Source organism: Macrotis lagotis, chromosome 1 (assembly GCF_037893015.1).
Source record: "Macrotis lagotis isolate mMagLag1 chromosome 1, bilby.v1.9.chrom.fasta, whole genome shotgun sequence".
Classification (NCBI taxonomy): Eukaryota; Metazoa; Chordata; class Mammalia; order Peramelemorphia; family Peramelidae; genus Macrotis; species Macrotis lagotis.
The window spans coordinates 506734253-506754913 of record NC_133658.1 but is presented as its reverse complement, the minus strand read 5'-3'; the positions used below and the strand labels follow the sequence as shown (position 1 = coordinate 506754913).

Below are 20661 nucleotides of genomic sequence, written 5' to 3'. Positions count from 1 at the left end.
GGAATGTAGGGGTTTCTCTTGGGAAAAGTCTACTGTCCTCCTAGTCAGTAAAAGTAGTCTTATCAAAAGTTAGGAGAGTGAGCCACCTGTTTGGAATACAAGGGGCTTTCTTCTAGAAATAGTTTAAGAATAATAGTTTGTTCTTTCTTTAATATTTCTTAACCTGAGATAACTTCTCTAGGAATATTAACCCTGAAGTGGTTTTATTGGGAATATTCTACTCATTATGGGATTAATGCTTCAAAATATTTATTTTCAATTATCTTTTGTAAATAATTTCTATATTGTTATCCTGTGCATATTGCTTTTCTTTTTCTGCTCTGACTTGCAAGTTCAACAGTGTTATAGACTAGATGTTTTCTCAGGTGAAAGGATTCTTGTCTTACAGTGTTTACTTTTGTTCATGCTGATTTACTGTTTAACTAGAATTTGATTTACATTTGGTAATGAATTGTATTTTAAGTACAAATGGCATCTCTTTGCTCTGAATTATGTTCTCAAGAAGAAGATAGAAGGTATTTTCTATGTATAACAGAGATGGAGTGTGCTAGTAAATGTGTAACAGCTGATTCTTGGGGTAACATGAGAGGAGGAGGAGGGAGGAAGAATGTATGTTCTGCTCACTTTTTAGTTTAAACCGTATTATTAACATTTTCTCTATTACTTCCTTAAAACTAGAAAATGAAAAAAACAACAATAATAAATCTAGTCCTTATTTCTAATTTGCCAGCTTGTTGATTTTTTTTTTAGGATTTCAATGTTCACACTGAAAATTTAACAGCGGGTACCAGTTGAGTTAGCTCTAGCATATCATGAAATACATTTTAGAATGTTTTTCATTTTTATTGTACTTTTCTGAGCTTGGCACCCAATAGAAACCATTATCTTTTTTAAAAAAAAATTTTTTTTTTTTTAGGTTTTTGCAAGGCAAATGGGGTCAAGTGGCTTGCGGAAGGCCACACAGCTAGGTAATTATTAAGTGTCTGAGATCGGATTTGAACCCAGGTACTCCTGACTCCAAGGCCAGTGCTTTATCCGCTAAGCCACCTAGCTGCCCCTAAGAACATTTTTTTTCTTTTAAAATAACAACATAACGGGCAGCTAGGTGGCACAGTGGATAGAGCACTGGTCCTGGAGTCAGGAGGACCTGAGTTCAAATGTGATCTCAGACACTTAATAATTACCTAGCTGTGTAACCTTGGGCAAGTCACTTGACCCCATTGCCTTGCAAAAACCAAAAAAAAAGTAACAACATATTCTCAGTGCAAGATATCAAAAGAAAGTTTCTTGCTTTCAGATAAATATATATATTTAAATTGGGAAAAGAAACTAATTCATCTGACCTCAAATTTTTATTCTGATGTTTCTTTTGGAACCTAGGATTGTATGATTGTAGCTCTAGTGCTACAAGGATCTCAGAGATCAACTAGTCCAATTTCTTGGGAAATTGAACCATGATGGTTAAGTAATTTGTCTCAGGTCACAGAAGTAGTAAATATCAGACATGGAATTTCATTCACATCAACCTTGCCTCTTACAAAGAAAGATAAAAAAAGAACCTCAATTTCTAATAATATCCATTTTTGGTTTTGACATTATTGAAGGGTATATGACAAATTTGAATAAATTGTCTTCAGACTTTGCCTGTGAAGTACGTAGCACAATTTTAGAAGGTAGAACCTTTCAGAAAAAGTTCTTAGGGTTTAGCTTTGTTTAAGATGACAAATAGAAGTTCTTCAATGAAATACCCTATAGCTGGTAATGAATTTATTTTTTCTTAATAACTCTCCTATCATGATGGTGTTGCTAAATCTGTTAAAATATTGTTTAAAGTAGAAATAATTATCGTTAATTTGGATGTCCTTATATTGGAACCTCTAATAATTATGAACTGTCATATCTATATTTATCATTGAATTATTTATAAAGAACGAGTTCACAGATAAAGAATTATTTATAAAGAACAATACAACCTGGTTAAAATAGTTGAAATAAAATATTATTTTTAGTCTCCCTCAAATATTTTATTTAAAACCATAGACTAATAAAAATGATAACGATGTTTATAGGTTTTTCAGCATTGTTTTTGTAGTTTTTCTTCCTAGACATTTCTCTCTGAAATATAACAGTGTGCTAGTTTTAGGTATATATGTATATTGTTATAGTTTTAACTTAAACTTTTAGTGGGTTAAAACTGTACTAAGATTTTTGAAACACCTTGTGTAGAATATTTTTATCTTTCTAATTGATAAGTGCAATATATATATTTTCCTTTTATTCCAAATATCAATTTGAAATTTTCTCCTCTAAACCAGGGAAGTTACTATCTGTCTATCCATCCATTTAAATTATATATATATATATATATATATATATATATATATATATATATATATATACACACATGTATACAAACATGTACAACATCCCCCATTTTGACACTTAACTAGTACCAAGTCATTTTAATGTCTACTGCTTGTAGTGTAGTTTGAGATCTGATGTGCTAGGTTTACTTTTTTTTTTACCACTTTTTTCCATTATTTTCCTTGAAATTTGTGACTTTTCATTCCTTCAGATGAATTTCATAGTTGTTTTTTCCCCTGATTCTGTAAAGTAATTATATGATAGTTTGACAGATATTGCATTTGAATAAGTACATTGATTTTAGTAGTGTTATTATTTTTGTTATAATTGCTCTGCCTACCCAAGAGAAATGAATATTTCTCCAATTTTTAGGTTTATAATTTTGTAAAGAATATTTTATAGTTGCGTACATACAGTTTCTTTTGTTTTTCTTTTAAAATTTGTCTCTAATCTTGTTGAGTTTTGGGAGTAATAAACAGAAAAATTGGTTTATATGGTTTTATTTTATATTCTATAACTTTGCTGAAGTTTTTGTTTGTTTCATTTAATTTTTAGTTGGTTCTCTGGCACACTGAGTTAAACATTATATCATCTGTGAAAAGCAACAGTTATTTTTCTTTGTCTCACTTAGATTTTTCACTTTATTATTGTATTTTTGCTACAGTAAGAATTTTTAACATTATGTCAAATAGTGATAATGTACATCTTTACTGTATCTCTTATTTAAGTAGAAAGGCTATGAACTTATCTCTATTACAGATAATGCTACTTACCATATTAAAGAATAATCCATTTAATCTTTTGTTTTTTATAGTTTTACCAATGGACATTTTGTTTTGTTAAAAGCTTTTTCTAGAACTACTACTAATCATATGATTTTTGTTATTTTTATTCATATAGTCAATTATATTTATAGTTTTTCTAAAATTGAACTACCCCTGCAATTTTAATATAATTCCAATCTGGTCATAGTTATACATTTTGGAATATGTTGCTGAAAACTCTTTTCTAAAATTATGGTTTAACATTTTTGTTTCAATGTTCTTTAGAGATGTTGGTCTCTAGTTTCTTTTTTGAATCCCTAGTTTAGTTATGAAGGTCATATATTTGTTAGAGAAGAAAGTTGGTAGAATTCCTTCTTTTTTCTATTTTTGCCTTTTTTTTGTAATATTGGAATTGATTTTACTTCAAAGGTTTGATAAAAATTCACTTAAATATCCATTTGATCTTAGAATTATTTTTTTTTTCAGAGTTCACTTCTAGCGTGTCCAGTTTCTTTTTTGGAGATTGGATTGGTTATAGTCTGTATTTCCTTTTCTGATAATTTTTGTATTTTCTATTTTTGTGAATATTAATTTTATTTTTTACCATTTTATTGGCATATTGGGCAAATAGTTTCAACAATTTTTTTTTTGGTTTTTGCAAGGCAGTGGGATTAAGTGACTTGCCCAAGGTCACACAGATAGGTAATTATTAATTGTCTGAGGCTGGATTTGAACTCAGGTCCTCCTGACTCCAGGACTGTTGCTGTATACATTATACCCCCTTAGTTGTCCTATTTCCTCCATTTCTCTATGTAACTCATTTAGCCTTAGATGCCATATCATTTAGTGGGCACATATTTATTATTTATATTCATTATCTGTGCTACTTTTTTCCCTGGGCCTTGGAATCAGGAGGATGGAAATTCAAATCCAGTCTGACACTTACTAGCTGTTTGACCTTGGGCAAGTCACTTAACCCTGATTCCCTCACATCCAGGGCCAGATATCTTCAGTCGTTCTGATCCATATCTGCTATTGGACCTAGATGGCTCTGGAGGAGAAAGTGAGGCTGGTGACTTAGCACAGCCTCCCCCTCACTCAAATCCAATTTACATGAATGTCATGGCATCACCTCTCTGTCATGGTCTTCTTTGAAAATGAAAGACAAACATTATTACTTTTTCCCGTTTTTTTTTTAATTAAGTCTGTTTTTGCTATTGCCGCGTTGGAGGAACAACTTTTAGACTATCTATGGATCAATTAAGCTATCTGAAAATGAAGACAAATTCCCTAAATGGAACAGTCCCCAGATGGTTTTATTACTCCTTCCTTTTTAGCTTCAGCTGAAGCATTTCCTCCAGATTTTCGTCTTTATTTTTACTGAGCAAAGCTTTCTTTCAACTATGTTTTCTTTAACAAAAAAAAAAGGAAAAACAATTGAACATTATTAGATTCTGCTTTCCAATCCATTCTGTTATCCTCTTCTGTTTTATGAGTGAGTTGACATCCATTGTTATGCTTACACTGATAATTCATTGTTATGGTCATTAATTGTGTATTTCCCTTCATTCTATTCTCTTATATTTTTTTTTCCCTTTTATTTACTTGCTGCTCTTTATAAAAGAAGAGAGTGGTGAGGGAGGAACATGCTTACCACCTGTGCTTTGGATTAGATGCTTTTCTGCTCCTATTTCCCTGACCCTCTTTGCTTTCCCAAAATCTTTTAACAGGTTCTTATGCATTTAGGGAAAGGGAAGAGAAGGAAAAAGGAAAGGAAGAAGTATTTACATAATACCAACTGTGAGCCAGGAACTATGCTATTGATAATTTTTCCAAATATTATTTTATCCTCACAATAACCCTATGAAATAGGTTCTGTTATTCTTTCTGTTTTACAGTTGAGAAAACTGAGGCAAGCAGAGATTAAGTGAATTGTCCAAGGTCCCACATTTAGAAGATCTGAACTCAGATCTTCCTGACTCTAGGCCTAGCACTCAGGCTACACTATCATCAGCTGCCATTTAACTTTTCCTTTTATCTAGATGGTTTTTCGTTTGTTGTGTATATAGTAATGTAAATTACTGTTGGTACCTTTTGGTCAAATGTAATTTCCCTGTTTATTTGTTTTCCTCAATTCTGTTTTTTTGCTGTTGTCTTCTCTGACACTGTGATTCTTCTAAATAGTGATTGAAGAGACAACAAGAACTGTTACTGCAAATGCCAACTTTCTTATTTCTATAGAAATTTTTATTAGAAAGATCTCCTTACACTTATATTTTCCTGAATAAAAATTAGCTGAGAATAGTTAGATTTTCACAGACTCCTCTCTTCACATTCACCCAGTAAATAATTGTTCAGTGATCTTCTGATTATCAGTATCAAATAGGCATAAAGCATGGAGATGTGATTTCCAGAAGCATTTTGACACTGTGTTGTGAAGGATGTCTCGTGCAAAGGATTGATGGGAAAAGACACAACAATCATACTAAATGAAAAGGCATTGATTGATATGCTGCTTTCTGCACTGGTGATATGGGCAAATCACTTTGCAACATCTCATATCTTTCAAAATCCAATAATGTAAAGATTGAATTTTAAGACTAGCAAAAATAATTTCCTAAAAACTTTAGAACTTTAATTTATAAATATTTTTTCAGTGACACTTCCAAATTATTATGTACTCTATTCGAAATTATCTTATTTCTGACAGACTTTGAGGAGTGACAATAATAGCAGAACAAAATAGATTTTTAAGAATTTATTGACTTGAATTCAAGGGCTTGCTTTTCTATTGACTTGCTTTGTGACCTCAGGCCAGACTAGAAAATGGGAATGTTTCTTTCTTTCCTACTTTTTCTATTTGAGTGTGATGATGCCTACCAAGTTTTATTTAAAAATAATAAAATGTCACTTGCCTTACGAGATGCCTTTAGAGGTGAACAGAAGGACTTAGAAGGCTTTATTGTGTGATGAAGGGAGTTCTCATACTGGTGACACTTTAGCTTAATGCTCCTTTTCTTCAGAAAATATTGCCTGTTTCAAGATAATTTACTTGATTGTACAAAATGTGTCCATGGAAATATTTCTGTTTACAATGCTTCCATAAAGACAGTCAAATGAATGATAACACAAGTAGTAATAACACATGAGGAAATGTCATCATATCCTAAATGAATACTAGTATCATTATACTTTTATTAAAATTTCTATAAAATATTGTGTTGTGCTTTTCCATGTTAGATTATGTAAATAGTAATCAGTTATTTATGAAATATATTCATATAATTGTCTACATAAGCTTAATGGTTTCATTTTTAATTTCAGGCTTCCAGTAGTGAGCTAAAAGTGACAGAAGCATGGCTCAGTTTCCAACATCTTTTGGTGGTAAGTTTTCAGATTTTTCTCTAGCAAGTTGCAAAGTACTTGAAGGAAAGGACTACACAAACATTTTCTCAACTTCTCATCATAGTGTGAAGTTGATTTTGGGGGTCATGAAAGTTATATTAATTGAATACAAGCTCTGGCAAGGTCTGTTTATTTGATTAATTTATTTTGATTTTTAATGATTATTTTTTTTTGAGGCCAGAATTCTACTCAGATTTTCCTGACTCCAGGGCTGGTGCTCTATATACTTTGCTGTTTAGTTGTCCCAGGGTCTGTTTATTTGAAAGACTATCTAGTATGAATAAGGAAGTATTTTGATCTACTTTGAAGGATGATTTACCTACATTAATGAATACTTGAAATATTTTATTTTAGAATTAATAACTTTTTTTCCTTTTTCTATTTTGTTCTGTCTCAGTATGAAATAGAATGCATTCAGGATCTTCAGAATATGTATCCCCAAAGTACTGAAAACTTCTTTTCCACTGATTCATTATCAGATTAATATCATATCAGTGTAATATCCTTTTGGTAAAACTATCTTAATATCTAGTTTGAAATATAAAATTGGGATGCTTTGGGGTTGTAAGTATTTCTATGAGTTGCCTAGCATTACTGGTATTTGGTATGTATTAAAAATAGTAGTAGGATTGTTGTTTTTATCCTTTGAACTTTTTTTTACCAAAAGATTTTTTTATCTAATTACAGAAATCTGTGTCAATAGAACTTTTTTTTTTAAGGTTTTTGCAAGGCAAATGGGGTTAAGTGGCTTGCCCAAGGCCACACAGCTAAGTAATTATTAAGTGTCTGAGACCAGATTTGAACCCAGGTACTCCTGACTCCAGGGCCGGTGCTTTATCCACTACGCTACCTAGCTGCCCCGTGTCAATAGAACTTAATGGGGAATAAGGGAGGAAAAAAAGAGGGTGGGTGGGAGGAAAGAAATTTATAAAGTGCTTTCTATGCTCATTTGACCCTTATAACAATTCTGTAAGGCCAGGTACTGTTGTGTTCCTCATTTTACAGTTGTGAAAAATGAGGCAGACAGGATGAGTAACTTATACAGTGTCACACAACTACTAATATCCAGCATCAGAATTGAACTTTAGGGTTCCTGACTCCAGACACAGTGCTCAATCGACTGTGACATTTAGCTGCTGTCCCCATATCCTACATTCACTTCTTTTCAATGTACATTTACAAAGTGCTTCCTATGTTCAAGGGGCAGACTATTCTAGGTGTTGATGATAAAAATATTTTTTAACTCACTTAGTCTTTTAAAAAAAATTTTCCTATTATAATACAGAGAATTTTTCCATATTCATCCTTTTGCAAGCTTTTAAAATCCACATTTTTCTACTGCTGTTTCTTCCCTCCACTCTCCCCCATGTCTGTGAGCAATTTGATTTGTGTTGTACATGTACAATTGTGTTCAACATATTTCCATATTAATCATGTTGTAAAAGAAGAATTAGACCTAAGGGGGAGAAAGCCATGAGAAAGAAAGAAAAAAAATAGAAAGTTTAAAAATTTAAAAATTGTATACTTTGGTCTGCAATCAGACTCCATATTTGGGTTTGGATGGCATTTTCTACCACTGTTATTTTAGGATTGTCTATGATCCTTAAACTGTTGAGAGGAGTTAGTTTCATCATAGTTGATCATCACATGATCACAATGATGCTGTTAATGTGTACAGTTCTCCTGATTTTGGCCACTTCTCTCAGCATCACTTCTTGCAAGTCATTCCGGACTTTTCTGAAGTTAGGTCACTTATGATTTTTTACAGAACAATAGTACTCCATCATATTCATGAACCATAACTTATTTAGCCATTCCTCAATTGATGGACATCCCTTCAATTTCCAATTCTTTTGTACTACAAAGAGAACTGCTATAAATATGTTTGTATATGTGGGTCTTTTTCCTTTTTTAGTAATCTCTTTGGGATACAAATTTAGTACTGGCATTGCTGGATGAAAGGGTCACAGTTTTATTGCACTTTGGGCATATCCAAATTGCTCTCCAGAATAATTGGATCATTTCACAACTCCACCAATATGCATTACCCATTCAGTCTTTTCCCTCAAGATGCTTGTAATAGGGGAAATTAAAATCCAATAAGGAAAAAGGAAGAATATTTCAGGCCAAGAAAAATCCTGCATCCTTATTAGAAGATTTAAGGATGGAGAATTATTTAGGAAAGTTTTGCAGAAAAGATAGTGCTGGAATTGGAAATTGAAGGAAACGGAAGATTTTGGCAGGTGTGATGTAGAAGGGAGAATGTAGCCATGGAAGATGGCCTACATATAAAGAGAAAAAATGACATCAGGACATCACTTCTTTTAAAAATTTTTTTTAAGTTTTTTTGCAAGGCTTAAGTGGCTTTCCCAAGGCCACACAGCTAAGTGTCTGAGGTCAGATTTGAACTCAGGTACTCCTGAGCCAGGGCCAGTGCTCTATCCACTGTGCCACCTAGCTGCCCCAGGAAATCACTTTTACTAAAGCTAGGATAGATTGCAGATTATCTAAACTATATTGTAATGGGGGGGGGGGGGAAGGAGGAGGAAGGGAGTTAGAATGATGTTAGGAATAACTGTAATGGAGTTAGGGATTTGGAACAAGGGATACTTGACTTTAGATCCTGTCTGAGATATTTGCTGGGTTGTGTGACTTCAGGCAAATCCCCTTTTACTTCTCTCTTACTTAATTTCCCATGTGTGAAATGGGAATAATCATAGAATCTTTCTCACTGTGGAGAGAATCAAATGAGATGATATTTTTGCCAAATAGTTTTTAAATCTTAAAAACACTGCATAAATGTTGTTGTTATTATTATTAATCTTAAATCAGAAGGAACCACAGAGGCTATCTACTCTAATCCCCTTATTTTACCACTGAAGAAACAGTGACCCAGGACATTTGAATGACTTGCTCAAGATTACATACAGTTTAGAGTCAAATTTTATATATTTTGTCCTCTAAGTCTTCTAAGGCAAAGGAGAGGGCTGTGTTGTTTTTAGAATCTTTTTTTATTTTTTATTTTGTGTTCTGTAGCTTCAAATATTTTTTAATCTGTCAAATTCCTTATACCTTTTATTTCAGAGATTTTTAAAACCTAACATTTTGGAAAGTTTATACCATCCCCTATGTTTTCCATTTGTTTGAAACTATATTAGATTAGGCCCATCACTGAGGCATTGACATAATTTAAGCATGGTGACTAGATATTTCAAACCAGTAATCAGAACATGTGGTTGATCAAATAATTTTTTGGTGGTTTTTATCAACAGCGAATCAAAATATTTGAAATATAGGTATGACATTTGGATTTAGAACTCCTTTCAAAAATGTGAGACATTTGGTTGCTGCAAGTATAATTAACATAAACTATGATGGAGCTTTCTTTTGTATAGGTCATCCTAATGATCAATGAAATTAATTTTATCTGAGGTTTTAGTCAGCAGCTACAACCAAAGCAGATTGAAAATGCTTCTTCTTTTGGCTTAAAATTATTTAGAAGTGGGGGCAGCTAGGTGGGATAGCGGATAAAGCACCGGCCCTGGAGTCAGGAGTACCTGGGTTCAAATCCAGTCTCAGACACTTAATAATTACCTAGCTGTGTGGCCTTGGGCAAGCCACTTTAATCATGTTTGCCTTGCGAAAACCTAAAAAAAAAATTATTTAGAAGTCAAATTCTGCTTCTGAGGACAATTGGTCCTACCTAAAGTGTTTGATATTGAAAGAAATTCATTATCTTGTACATATATTTATTTAAATAAATTACTGACAAGTTTGAATGAAATTAGGGGAGAGTTGATGAAATTTCTTTACTTCATGCAGTTCTGCTTAATATTGTAGAGCAAGTTTCTTAAAATCTTTTGATTCATTTGGCTATTTTTATATGAAAGTTTTATAAATACCTAATTTTATAAATACCTAATTTTCCAAAACAAATTTCTCCTTTTTTCACCTATTTTAGGATTGCTTATAACATTGTCCTCTCATAAGTCCCACTCTTATTTCTCGTCATGGCATGTATGTGTGATCTTGGGTTGCAGAAGGGATTATCAGCTTTGCACAAGCCCGGGCAGATCCAGTAAAGCTAGAAAGATTTTTAGTAAGGAGCTTGTGCTGTCTGTCCTGATGATCAACCAAGCCAAGCTTTATGAGGATCATCTCTACAAGATTGATCTCTATGCAGTGAACTTTTTTAGCCACTATAACTAATAAAGACTTGTAAGAAAAAAGCGTGAGAGAAGTTATGATTTGTATCAGGCAGTATTCCAACATTGTTGAAGTCACATATCTTTTAAAGTTTTTAAAGTAGTTCAGAAGCTTAGAGAAATAGTACAGTTAAGTAACATTCCTCTCCATTTCTTTTTTTCTTATTGATTTACAGGTAGCCTGGATATTTGGGCCATAACTGTAGAAGAAAGAGCAAAGCATGATCAGCAGTTCCATAGTCTCAAGCCAACATCTGGGTTTATTACTGGTAGTTGTATACAGTATTTTTGTATTTTATTCTTTGTTAATGGTATGTGTGTTGTGAAAAAAAATTATTTAAAACTCTGGAATATAACAGTTTCTAATCCACTAAGTCATTTTGCCTATCTTTTTCTCTCCATTCAATTCAAAACACACTTATTCATTGATTTCCATGCATCAGATACCAGAGATGCAAAGATATTAAGTTATGGAATTTATTCTCTAGTTCAGGATAACATACATAAATACAAATAATTGATGAAAGAGATAATATAATAAATACAGAATTAGATTAGGTGGAACATTTTCAGACATGTGGGAGAAGTATGAACAAAAACACAGAAATCAGGATAACTCAGAAATGAGAATAGCATAAACTTGAGGAACAGCCTGTACCTTGAAGTAACTATTATTGCATAGAATAAAATATGGGATGTGGAGCATTTGAAAAGGTGGTTTAGAGCCAGATTATGATGGACATTAAAAGACTATGATTAAGAATTATTTTATTCAGTATGACTATTTAGAATTTTAAATATTTTGAATAGGTTAATAAGAGCAGTGAAAGCAGTGGAATGTTGTATTAAAGTGGGCATATTCTGATGAAAGAGAGAATAGTTGGGAGGCTATTTCGGTAGTCTAATGTAGGAAACAATTAATTTGGTTAATATGACTAGATAGATAAAACTGAATATTATAGAATTAGGATCAGCGGGATTCAATACTTAATTTGATTTGATGGGAAAAGAAAAAGTAAAAAATATCACTTAGATTTTGAACCTGGGGGATTGGGAAAATTGTCTTTTGTGAGCAACAGACATAGAGAAGGTTGAGATTTTCTTTTAGGAGAGAGAAATTTAGCTTTATACAACATGATTTTGAGATCCTGACATAGCACTACAATTAGAACAATTCTATTTAACTCTGCCCCTCATGTGTTCATCTTTTTTCATTTTTCTTAGATTTTTCATTTTTCATATATTCACTTATTGAATTATCACCCATCCTTTAAAGTCTAATTTAATACTGTCTTCCCCTTGAAGTCTTAATTATGACCTCCTCCCCTAGACATTAATATGAAATTTTATTTTGAAGCACTTTAATGAACTTATCATATAATGTTGTATAGTATAATTTTTTTTTTTAGTTATGTCTTCCTCCTTAATAGAGTGTAAATTTCATGGAGAACAGGAAATGTATATCACAGCTAAGTGCTGTGCCTCTGTCAGCATCTTGTATGTTTCACATAAGCAAGTATGCCAAATAAATGAAGGAATATTCAAATAGTCAGAGTTACAGGATTAGAATTCTAAATAGTGATTAGGATGAATATATAAAGAACATATATATACATGTATCTGAGAGTCATCTATTTAAAACTGCTAATTGAAGTCATGGGAATGGAGATGATATCAAGGGAAGGCATGTTAAAAAAGAAAAGAGGAGGAGCAAGGACAAAATCTTAGGTAATAGTCATATCTATTTAGAGTGGGAGAAGATGAGAAAAGAGACAGAAGGAGTGGACTTTGAATTTAAAGGAGAATCATGAAAGCATAGTATAACCAAAGTGGATGGAGAGGCAGCTGTAGTTAATAGTGTGAGGTCAAGGAATACAAGTACAATAAAATGTCCAATATTTTTAATTATGAATTATTAACATAGAGATATTTCGAAAGAGGATTGAGTACCAGAGCAAAATCAAAAAAGATTTGAAAAATGAGTGGGTTGATCAGCAAGTAGAAGCAATGAATATAGACTACTATTTCTAAGAAGTTTGACTGTGAAACTAGGAATAGAGAGAGTCCAATGAGGATTTTTTTTTCTTCATTTTTGGTGGGATTTTTTGCACTGTTTCACAAGGGTCAGACCTAAGATTTCTCTTGATATACTGGTAGAGAGGAAGTTGAAGATGCTTAAGATAAATAATTGGTTGATCAGAGTTTTTCAGGGAATGGTTTTGATGATAGATGGCAAAGAGAAGGAGTTTTTCTTAATAACTGGAGAAGTTAGAATGGGTGACAACATTGAGAGAGATAAGGAGGGGAACTGAGTAGATTCATACTTGATGTCTTCTCTTTTCTTAGTAAATGAAGAGTTGAAAGTATTTGCTGAGAGGGAAAGAGTAAAGGAGAAGAGCAAAGAAAAGACTTTCAAAATATTTGTTATATAGAATGTGTTGAGAATCAGTAAAAAAATCAAAATGATTACGGTTGTTGAAATGACTGGCCTTTGAGTCAGGACTGAGTAAGATTGGAAAGTTAGACTGAAGTTGACTAATAGACCTGGAAAATAGGGAAGGAATCAGGGACTGGAGTCATAGTAAGTATAAAAAAAAATTATTGTTCAACATTTTTGTATGAACAAGCTGAAGATTTTTAAGTTAATGAAGTCTAACTGCCCCATATGGTGATGGAAGTAGAATGGGATGTTCCTTCTGAGCTTTTTGGTTTACCTTTTCCGTGATGCATTTTTACTCATAGGGATTGATCATTTTTTTATTATTGATATTACTTTGCTATTCTGTCTAAATTTCCCATCTTTGTGTATTTAATTTATATTTATTTGAATACTCAACAGAAGTTGGCTTAATAAGAATGGGGCAGATTAATTATTAAATTATTCACTATGCTGGTTATATAGTTATTCACCATACTAAATTTTATAATAATTCACTATGCTAAAAGATTTTGCTACATCAGTAAGTGCCCTAAATTTTAAGTGGTTAGTTTTGAGGTTGGGGAAAATATTCTCATTCTCTGTTTCTGCCTTTTCTGTTTATCTCTCTCTGTCTCTTTTTGTTTCTCTATATTTTATTGATAGCCTTTTGTTTTTCATCATATTAATTTCCTAATAATCCCTATCCTCATCTATTTCCCTGAGAGTTTTCTTAGAGTGAAAATAAGTCTAGTGAAATTTCATGATTGATTTGATTTGTAGTTCTTTTGTATTAGAGATTTAGAGCAATCTTAAATATTAAAAAATGGTTTACAATTTTTTTCCTCAGAACTATTTGTTCCTAATTTTTGATTAAGCTATTAGGGAATGATTATTATAATTATGTTACTTTTCTGTGTATCTTGAATATTAGAATTATTTTTTTTAGGTTTTTGCAAGGCAAATGGGGTTTAAGTGGCTTGCCCAAGGCCACACAGCTAGGTAATTATTAAGTGTCTGAAGCCGGATTTGAACTCAGGTACTCTTGACTCCGGGGCCAGTGCTGTATCCACTGCGCCACCTAGTTGCCCCAAATATTAGATTTTTTTTATCAGAAATATGATAAAAATATTTTTCCCCATTTTTAGTTTCCCTATTATCCTCATTATATTGCTGTTCTTCATATTATCTTCATACCTTTCAACTTCATATAATCAAATAATTTTGCTTTCTATATTTTGATTCCTTGAGTAGTTAAGAATTTTCTCCTTAGTCATAAGTTTGAAAGATACCTCTGCCTTATTGTCCTTTAATTGTTTTATTATGTAATCTTATAGTTTAGTTGTGTATCCATTTGGAACACTGGGGCCATGTTGTAGAAGTTGCTATTCTGAACTTCTTTTTTCCTAAACTTTTCAGTTTTTCCATCAGTTTCTGTTTATGTGTCAGGGTTTATTTAGAAATAATATTTTTTGGAGAGAAAGTATACATCAAGTCTTAAATTTTCTCTGGCTCACAAACTCGTAAAAGGCAAAAAGAAATGCATTAATTTTGTTCTTTAAGCAGATATTAAGAGCTGTATTTTAATGATAAATATTCTTTATTGTGGAATTAATAAGTATAATTGTGTCAGGCAAACATTTGTAAACCATTTAGTGAGTGAATACAGGTATACCTCAAGAGATGTTGTAGGTTTGGTTTCATACTTTTGGAATAAAACAAATATAACAGTATAAGTAAGTCACAAATTTTTTGGTTTAACCAAGGTGTATATAAAAGTTAAGTTTATATTATACTGTAATCTTAAGTGTGCTATGGTGTTTTGTCTAAAAAATTGTATATATTTATTTAGTATGTATATATTTTATATAGATGTAACTTTTATGTTTTATTTAAAAGAATGTATATATTTAATTAAAGTATTGTATTGTTAAAAAATGTTAACTATCATCAGCCTTCACCATGTTATAATTCTTTTGCTGATGAATGATCTTGTCTCAATAGCTACTGACTGATCAGGGTGGCTGTGGCAGTTTCTTAAAATAAGACAACAATGAAATTTGTCACATTGATTGATTCTTCCTTTCACAAAAGATTTCTCTGTGATATGTGATGCTGATTAATAGCATTTTATCCACAGCAGAATTTTTTTAATGTGTATATTCATTTTAAATATATTTCTATATTAATAATGTTGTGAATGAAGAATAAGGAGAAAAAGGGAAAAACCAGAAGAAAGAAAAAAAAACAAAAGAAGTGAAAATAGTCTGCTTTGATTTGCAGTTAGACTTCATAGCTCTTTTTCTGGATATGTCTGTCATTTTCCATCATAAGTCTTTTGGAATTATCTTGGATCATTGTATTACACAGTATAACTTCTTTCAAAATTGGAATCAACCTCTCAAACCCTTCCACTGCTTTATCAATCAAATTTATGTATTATTATTATTATTATTATTATTATTTAGTATTTTTGTGTCTTGGGGAATAGGGAAGCCTGAGGGGAGGAAGACAGATGGAGAACCAACTGCTGGTCAGTGGAGTACATAGCATTTTACCACTAAGTTATTATGGGTATGGTTCATGGTTATAATAGTAACATCAAAGATCATTAATCACAACATAAAAATGATGAAAAAAAGTTTGAAATATTCTGGAAATTACCAAAATGTGGCACAATCATGATGTGAACATGTTATTTTTTGAAAAAATGACAAGATGGCCTTCAATTTGTTTAAAAAGAAACCCAAAAGAGTATTGTGAAGTAAATGTATGCTTATTTTTTTATTTTGGTCTTTTCCTTTGCATATTAGAAGGAAATGAGTTCAGTCTTTATAAGAATTTTGACATCTTACTTAAATTTGCATTTCTATTTTGAATAGTTTTGCTTTGATCAGTTTCTGATGACTTTACTTTTTTTTTGAAACAGTCTTTTTTTTTATTTACAGGTGATCAAGCTAGAAATTTTTTTTTTCAATCTGGGTTACCTCAACCTGTTTTAGCACAGATATGGTAAGTTGAAAAATGTGTGCTAATATATGTCAAAAATGTTTTCACTTGTTTTGGGTGACAGTTGTATAATAAGACCAAAATTCAGTCAAATATCCTATGTCTTGAATTTACTCTTTAAACAACCATTTTCAATAATAAAGGAACCTGCCTACTCTTATTGACCTATATGTGGAAAAAATTCTTTATTGATTGAAACCAATTTCTTTTAAAAAATAAATTCTTATATTGTTGTCTTTTGGGGAAAGAATCATTTGGGAATGAGTTTTCCAAATAATTATTAGATTTTTAAGTACCATGGTATTTATTTATCCTTTAACTACTTTGGGTAAAAAAATCTTTAAGAAGTAATTAAGACTCTAGTGTATTGCCCCACAGTAAATCTGAATTTAGAAATGTTTTTTCTTTGAGAGGCAGTAAGTAGTGTTCTCTATGTTGGCATGAACCTAGACTAGGAAGCAAGAATCTGGATTCTGGGGAGAAAATATAAAACATAAGAAAAAACAGAGACTCAGAGGTGTCAGAGGATCAGGTGCAGCCCCCCCCCCCCCCCCCGAGATACTCATGATCTGTGTGACCTTGAGAACTGAAATTCCCTAGACCTTGATTCTTCATAAGTAAATCGAGATATTTGTTCTAGAATGCTTTCTGAGGTCCCCTTCTTAACCCTTCTTTGTGAATCTTACTTGTAAATCCTCTTTCTGCTTCTGCTACGCTGCTGACTAACCGTAGCTTCTCTGTCTCTTTGGCCTCCTGATTTCTAAAACAACTGATCATTGTAGTCTTTTTTTCTCTTTGTAAGATTCAGGAGTTAAACTAGCATTTTCACATAAGATTGCAAAATGAAAGTACAACATACTTAGTTAATAATTTTTTGCGGATGTATTTTGTATAATTACGTAATTAAGTATCTTGTCTGAATTCAGAGATAGTTGTCTCTTTTATATAGTTAAAATAATACATATGGTTTTACCAGAACACCAGTGTAAATCCCTTGCTGCTAGAACTAACATTCTGTGAACCAAGGTCAGATAGAGGACAGTACTTCAGCTTGGAAGCAAAATAATTTGAGCAAGATTAGCTGTTCATTTCTTCACTCAGAAAATCTGAAATATTTTATACCTAAAATGTATTTTCTCAGCATTTAATTTATTGTTTTCTCTCATGAGAAATATTTTGCTTATTTAGTTGTGGAATTCCAAGCTAATGTAACATGAAAAATAATCCATCAACATTTTCTTACTAGCTCCATGCTTGAAGCCAGATTTATATACATTTTTTAAAAGTTTCCAAGGGATTTACCTTCCAGTTTAAATTTAAATGAAGAGAATATCTTTGTCACTTATATTTTGAGACCTTCTCTGTTTTGTTTTTTGGGTAGGTCTTTCCCAACACTGAAGGTTAGTTTAGTGCTTCTCCTTAGTAATCCAAAAACATATTTTTTGACAGAAAGAAGAAAATGTTTTTAATTTAATATTCACACAGGCACTTGAAATACTACTAAGTCTATATTCAACTTTCCCAATTATCTATAGGAATGTTTTCTGAATTCTTCTTATGAAAAAGTATTAGGAAAGAAAAAAAATTCTAGTTCTGTACAGTTAGGGTTTGTTCTGTTTTGATTTTTTGCAATTCTTTTTTTTACAAAACATGAGTGAGTCACTCAGAATCTTCTATGAATTTCCATGTGCCTGTTCCCAGCCCTTTAAAGCTGTTTTTTGCCAAGCTTAAATCAGATTCCAAGAAGTGGTAGTTGGAAGCTTAAATACTGGGTGATGCTAATCAGTCTTTAAAATCTTTGTTGCCTAGCCAAGATTCTTTACAGCACCAATTTTTGCAGTACTTGAATTCTATTATTCCCCTGATGCTCTGGCATGGTCCCCTGAGAATTAATCATTGTTTCAATAAAGTCTATGATTTCTTATCTTGAGCAAAAGTAAGTAGAAATAGCCTTGTAACTAGGAACTAGGTAGCCATATTTTTTCTTTGTAAACTGATCACCTTTCTTAATGTTACAGCCTAGTGTTGAGTTTTAATTTTTGTTGTCTATGCTCCTTCACTTTTAGGGAAAATGTTAATCATTGGTGAATATCACATATGTAATTCTGTTGTACTAGTTTTTAATATGAGCTTCAAATTTAACTTCTCATGCTGGACTCCTTTTAAGGCAAGATGTCCAGTTTGTACTTATTCTTGATAAGTATGAACTTTGATAAGTTAACTGTAATTATACCAGGAGTATCTAGACAATTGAATTTTTTTCTTTTAATATGTATGTTATTTTGACATTTTCAGCTTTAAGATATTCCTTTTCTTGGTATTTTTCTTGTTTTTATTATTTATTTTTCTTTATTTTTTTAAGTTTTTTTAGAAGGCAGTGGGGTTAAGTGACCTGCCCAAGATCACATAGCTAGGTAATTATTATGTATCTGAGAACAGATTTGAACTCAGGTCCTCCTGATTTCAGGGCCGGTGCTCTATCCATTACGCCACCTAGCTGCCCCTGTTTTTTTTTTTTAATGTATAACATTTTATTTTTACAATGCAATCAACATACATTTTCTCATTTGATTCTCACAATGAGCCCAGGCACAAACAATCTAAGGGTCTTTAGTTCTGTTCTTGAGGAAACAGAGGCTGAGAAAGATTTAAATTACTTACCCAAGGCTACATAACTACCAAGTGACAGAGCTGAATCTGAAATCCAGATTTCCTCATTAGAAATCTATGTTACTCGGAGGTTTTTCTCTGTTACACACATGTTATTCTTTGTGTTTTTCATGTTATAAGTAAAATGTTTCAAATAAAATTATTTTTGATGGCCAGCTAAATCTTGACTTTCTTGTAGGGTCAATGAATCTAAATGAGTATTCTTATAAAAAAACAAATATTTTAAACAGATTATGAGTATTTCTAATTTTTCTTTGTAATTGGTGTACTAAAAGTCTTAGCACAGCCTCAAAATGCACTAGGACTTTTGGGACATCCTGAATGATGGTTTCCAATTGCAGAAAGTAGTGGCAGCCACTGTACTGTTTTCATCATCTCTGCAGGTGCTCTCTTTTGTTCATTATGCTTTGAAAAAAGCTATTTTTCATGAAACCCCATTTTCTTGCTGTTACTTGGACAATTTATGTTGTAGTACCATTTACAATAGCACAGTCACTGTGTTGCTAAGACACAAAGGGCTAGAGTCTAAAAAGAAGTTAACTGTACTAGCTGTGGAAGCATTGACTTGTGAATGAAAAAGTAATGTCCTATGGTGTGGTTTGCAGAACCCTGCAGGGAGTTGGTACAATTTTTGCTAAATATCTTTAGAAATATGTTGTCCATATTTAAGTTCTTTACAATGTCCAGAGTATAGATAGTCTTATAGTTGGACTGATATTTAAGCTGTTTTTATTTTTAGTTTGAAAAACCATTTTTAACACTATATTGGTTATATATTTTTATATTTTGAAAGCACAACTAAATCAAGAATAGTTCAAAATTTTTTTTTAAAGAGATACTTTGACAATACTATAGATTTAAATTATTTGTAAGATAAGTAATCAACTTGACTTACAATTTGGAGGTTTGGGATACTTAGCAGAGTGTTAAGGGATCTGGGGGTTTAGTTTTTAGTGCTTTAAAAAAAGATTTCTTAAAGTTACAATTTTTAAAAAGGTTCATGGCATTGAATTTCAGGGCACTAGCTGACATGAACAATGATGGGAGAATGGATCAGATAGAATTTTCTATAGCAATGAAACTTATCAAACTGAAGCTCCAAGGTTATCAGCTACCCACTGCACTTCCTCCTGTCATGAAACAGCAACCTGTTGCTATTTCTGGTGCACCCACATTTGGTAAGTCTGAAAATGACTTAACTTTTATGTTAATTTCTATGTTTCTCCTTGAGTGTAATATGGTAATTCAAGGTATATTTTATCTATTCTGGAAAAAATAGATCTGTCATGGATGGTATGAGAAGCATATTCATACTAGTTAACAATATAAAAATACAAGCAATATGATAATCACTTAAACTTATGAAATAATACAGAGCATTTCCATTTTAGCCATATTTCAGTAAAAAAAATTAAAAATGAGAAAATAATACTTCATTTTGCATATAGTTGATCACTTCTCTCTCTCTAGAGGTAGATAGCATTTTTTTCATCATGTTTCTTTTGGAATTGTCTTGGACCATTGTTTTAATCCAAGTATCCAAGTGTATCCGAGTTGATCATAATTATAATATTTCTTTTACCATGCACAGTGATCTTCTGGTTCTTCTCAATTCACTTAGTATCAATTTATATAGGTCTTAACCATGTTTTGGTGAAACCACCCCTTCATCATTTCCCATAGCAAAACAGTCTTTATCATACTCAGTTTCCAAAATTTGTTCAGCCATTCTCCCCAATTGATGAGCATCCCCTCAATTTCCAATTCTTTACCATCATAAAAAAAGCAATGCTTTAAGTACTTTTGAAAATATAATTCCTTTTCCTTT

The 20661-nt window shown here is 31.9% G+C and overlaps 1 protein-coding gene across 9 annotated transcripts in view; it reads left to right on the top strand.

The window, feature by feature from the left end:
- Positions 1-20661, top strand: part of ITSN1 (intersectin 1) — a 322258-nt gene that overhangs the window by 46310 nt on the left and 255287 nt on the right. For 8 of the 9 annotated variants that reach the window (XR_012474001.1, XM_074214063.1, XM_074214060.1 and 5 more), the window contains exons 3-6: positions 6453-6512; positions 10915-11010; positions 16103-16166; positions 19851-20011. Coding sequence is in view for 8 of the 9 variants with exons in the window: in XM_074214063.1 (XP_074070164.1) it covers positions 6485-6512; positions 10915-11010; positions 16103-16166; positions 19851-20011 (349 nt within the window). In the remaining variant the exon portion in view is untranslated. The remainder of the gene's footprint in view (positions 1-6452; positions 6513-10914; positions 11011-16102; positions 16167-19850; positions 20012-20661) is intronic. The other variant, XM_074214061.1, reaches the window with a different exon arrangement.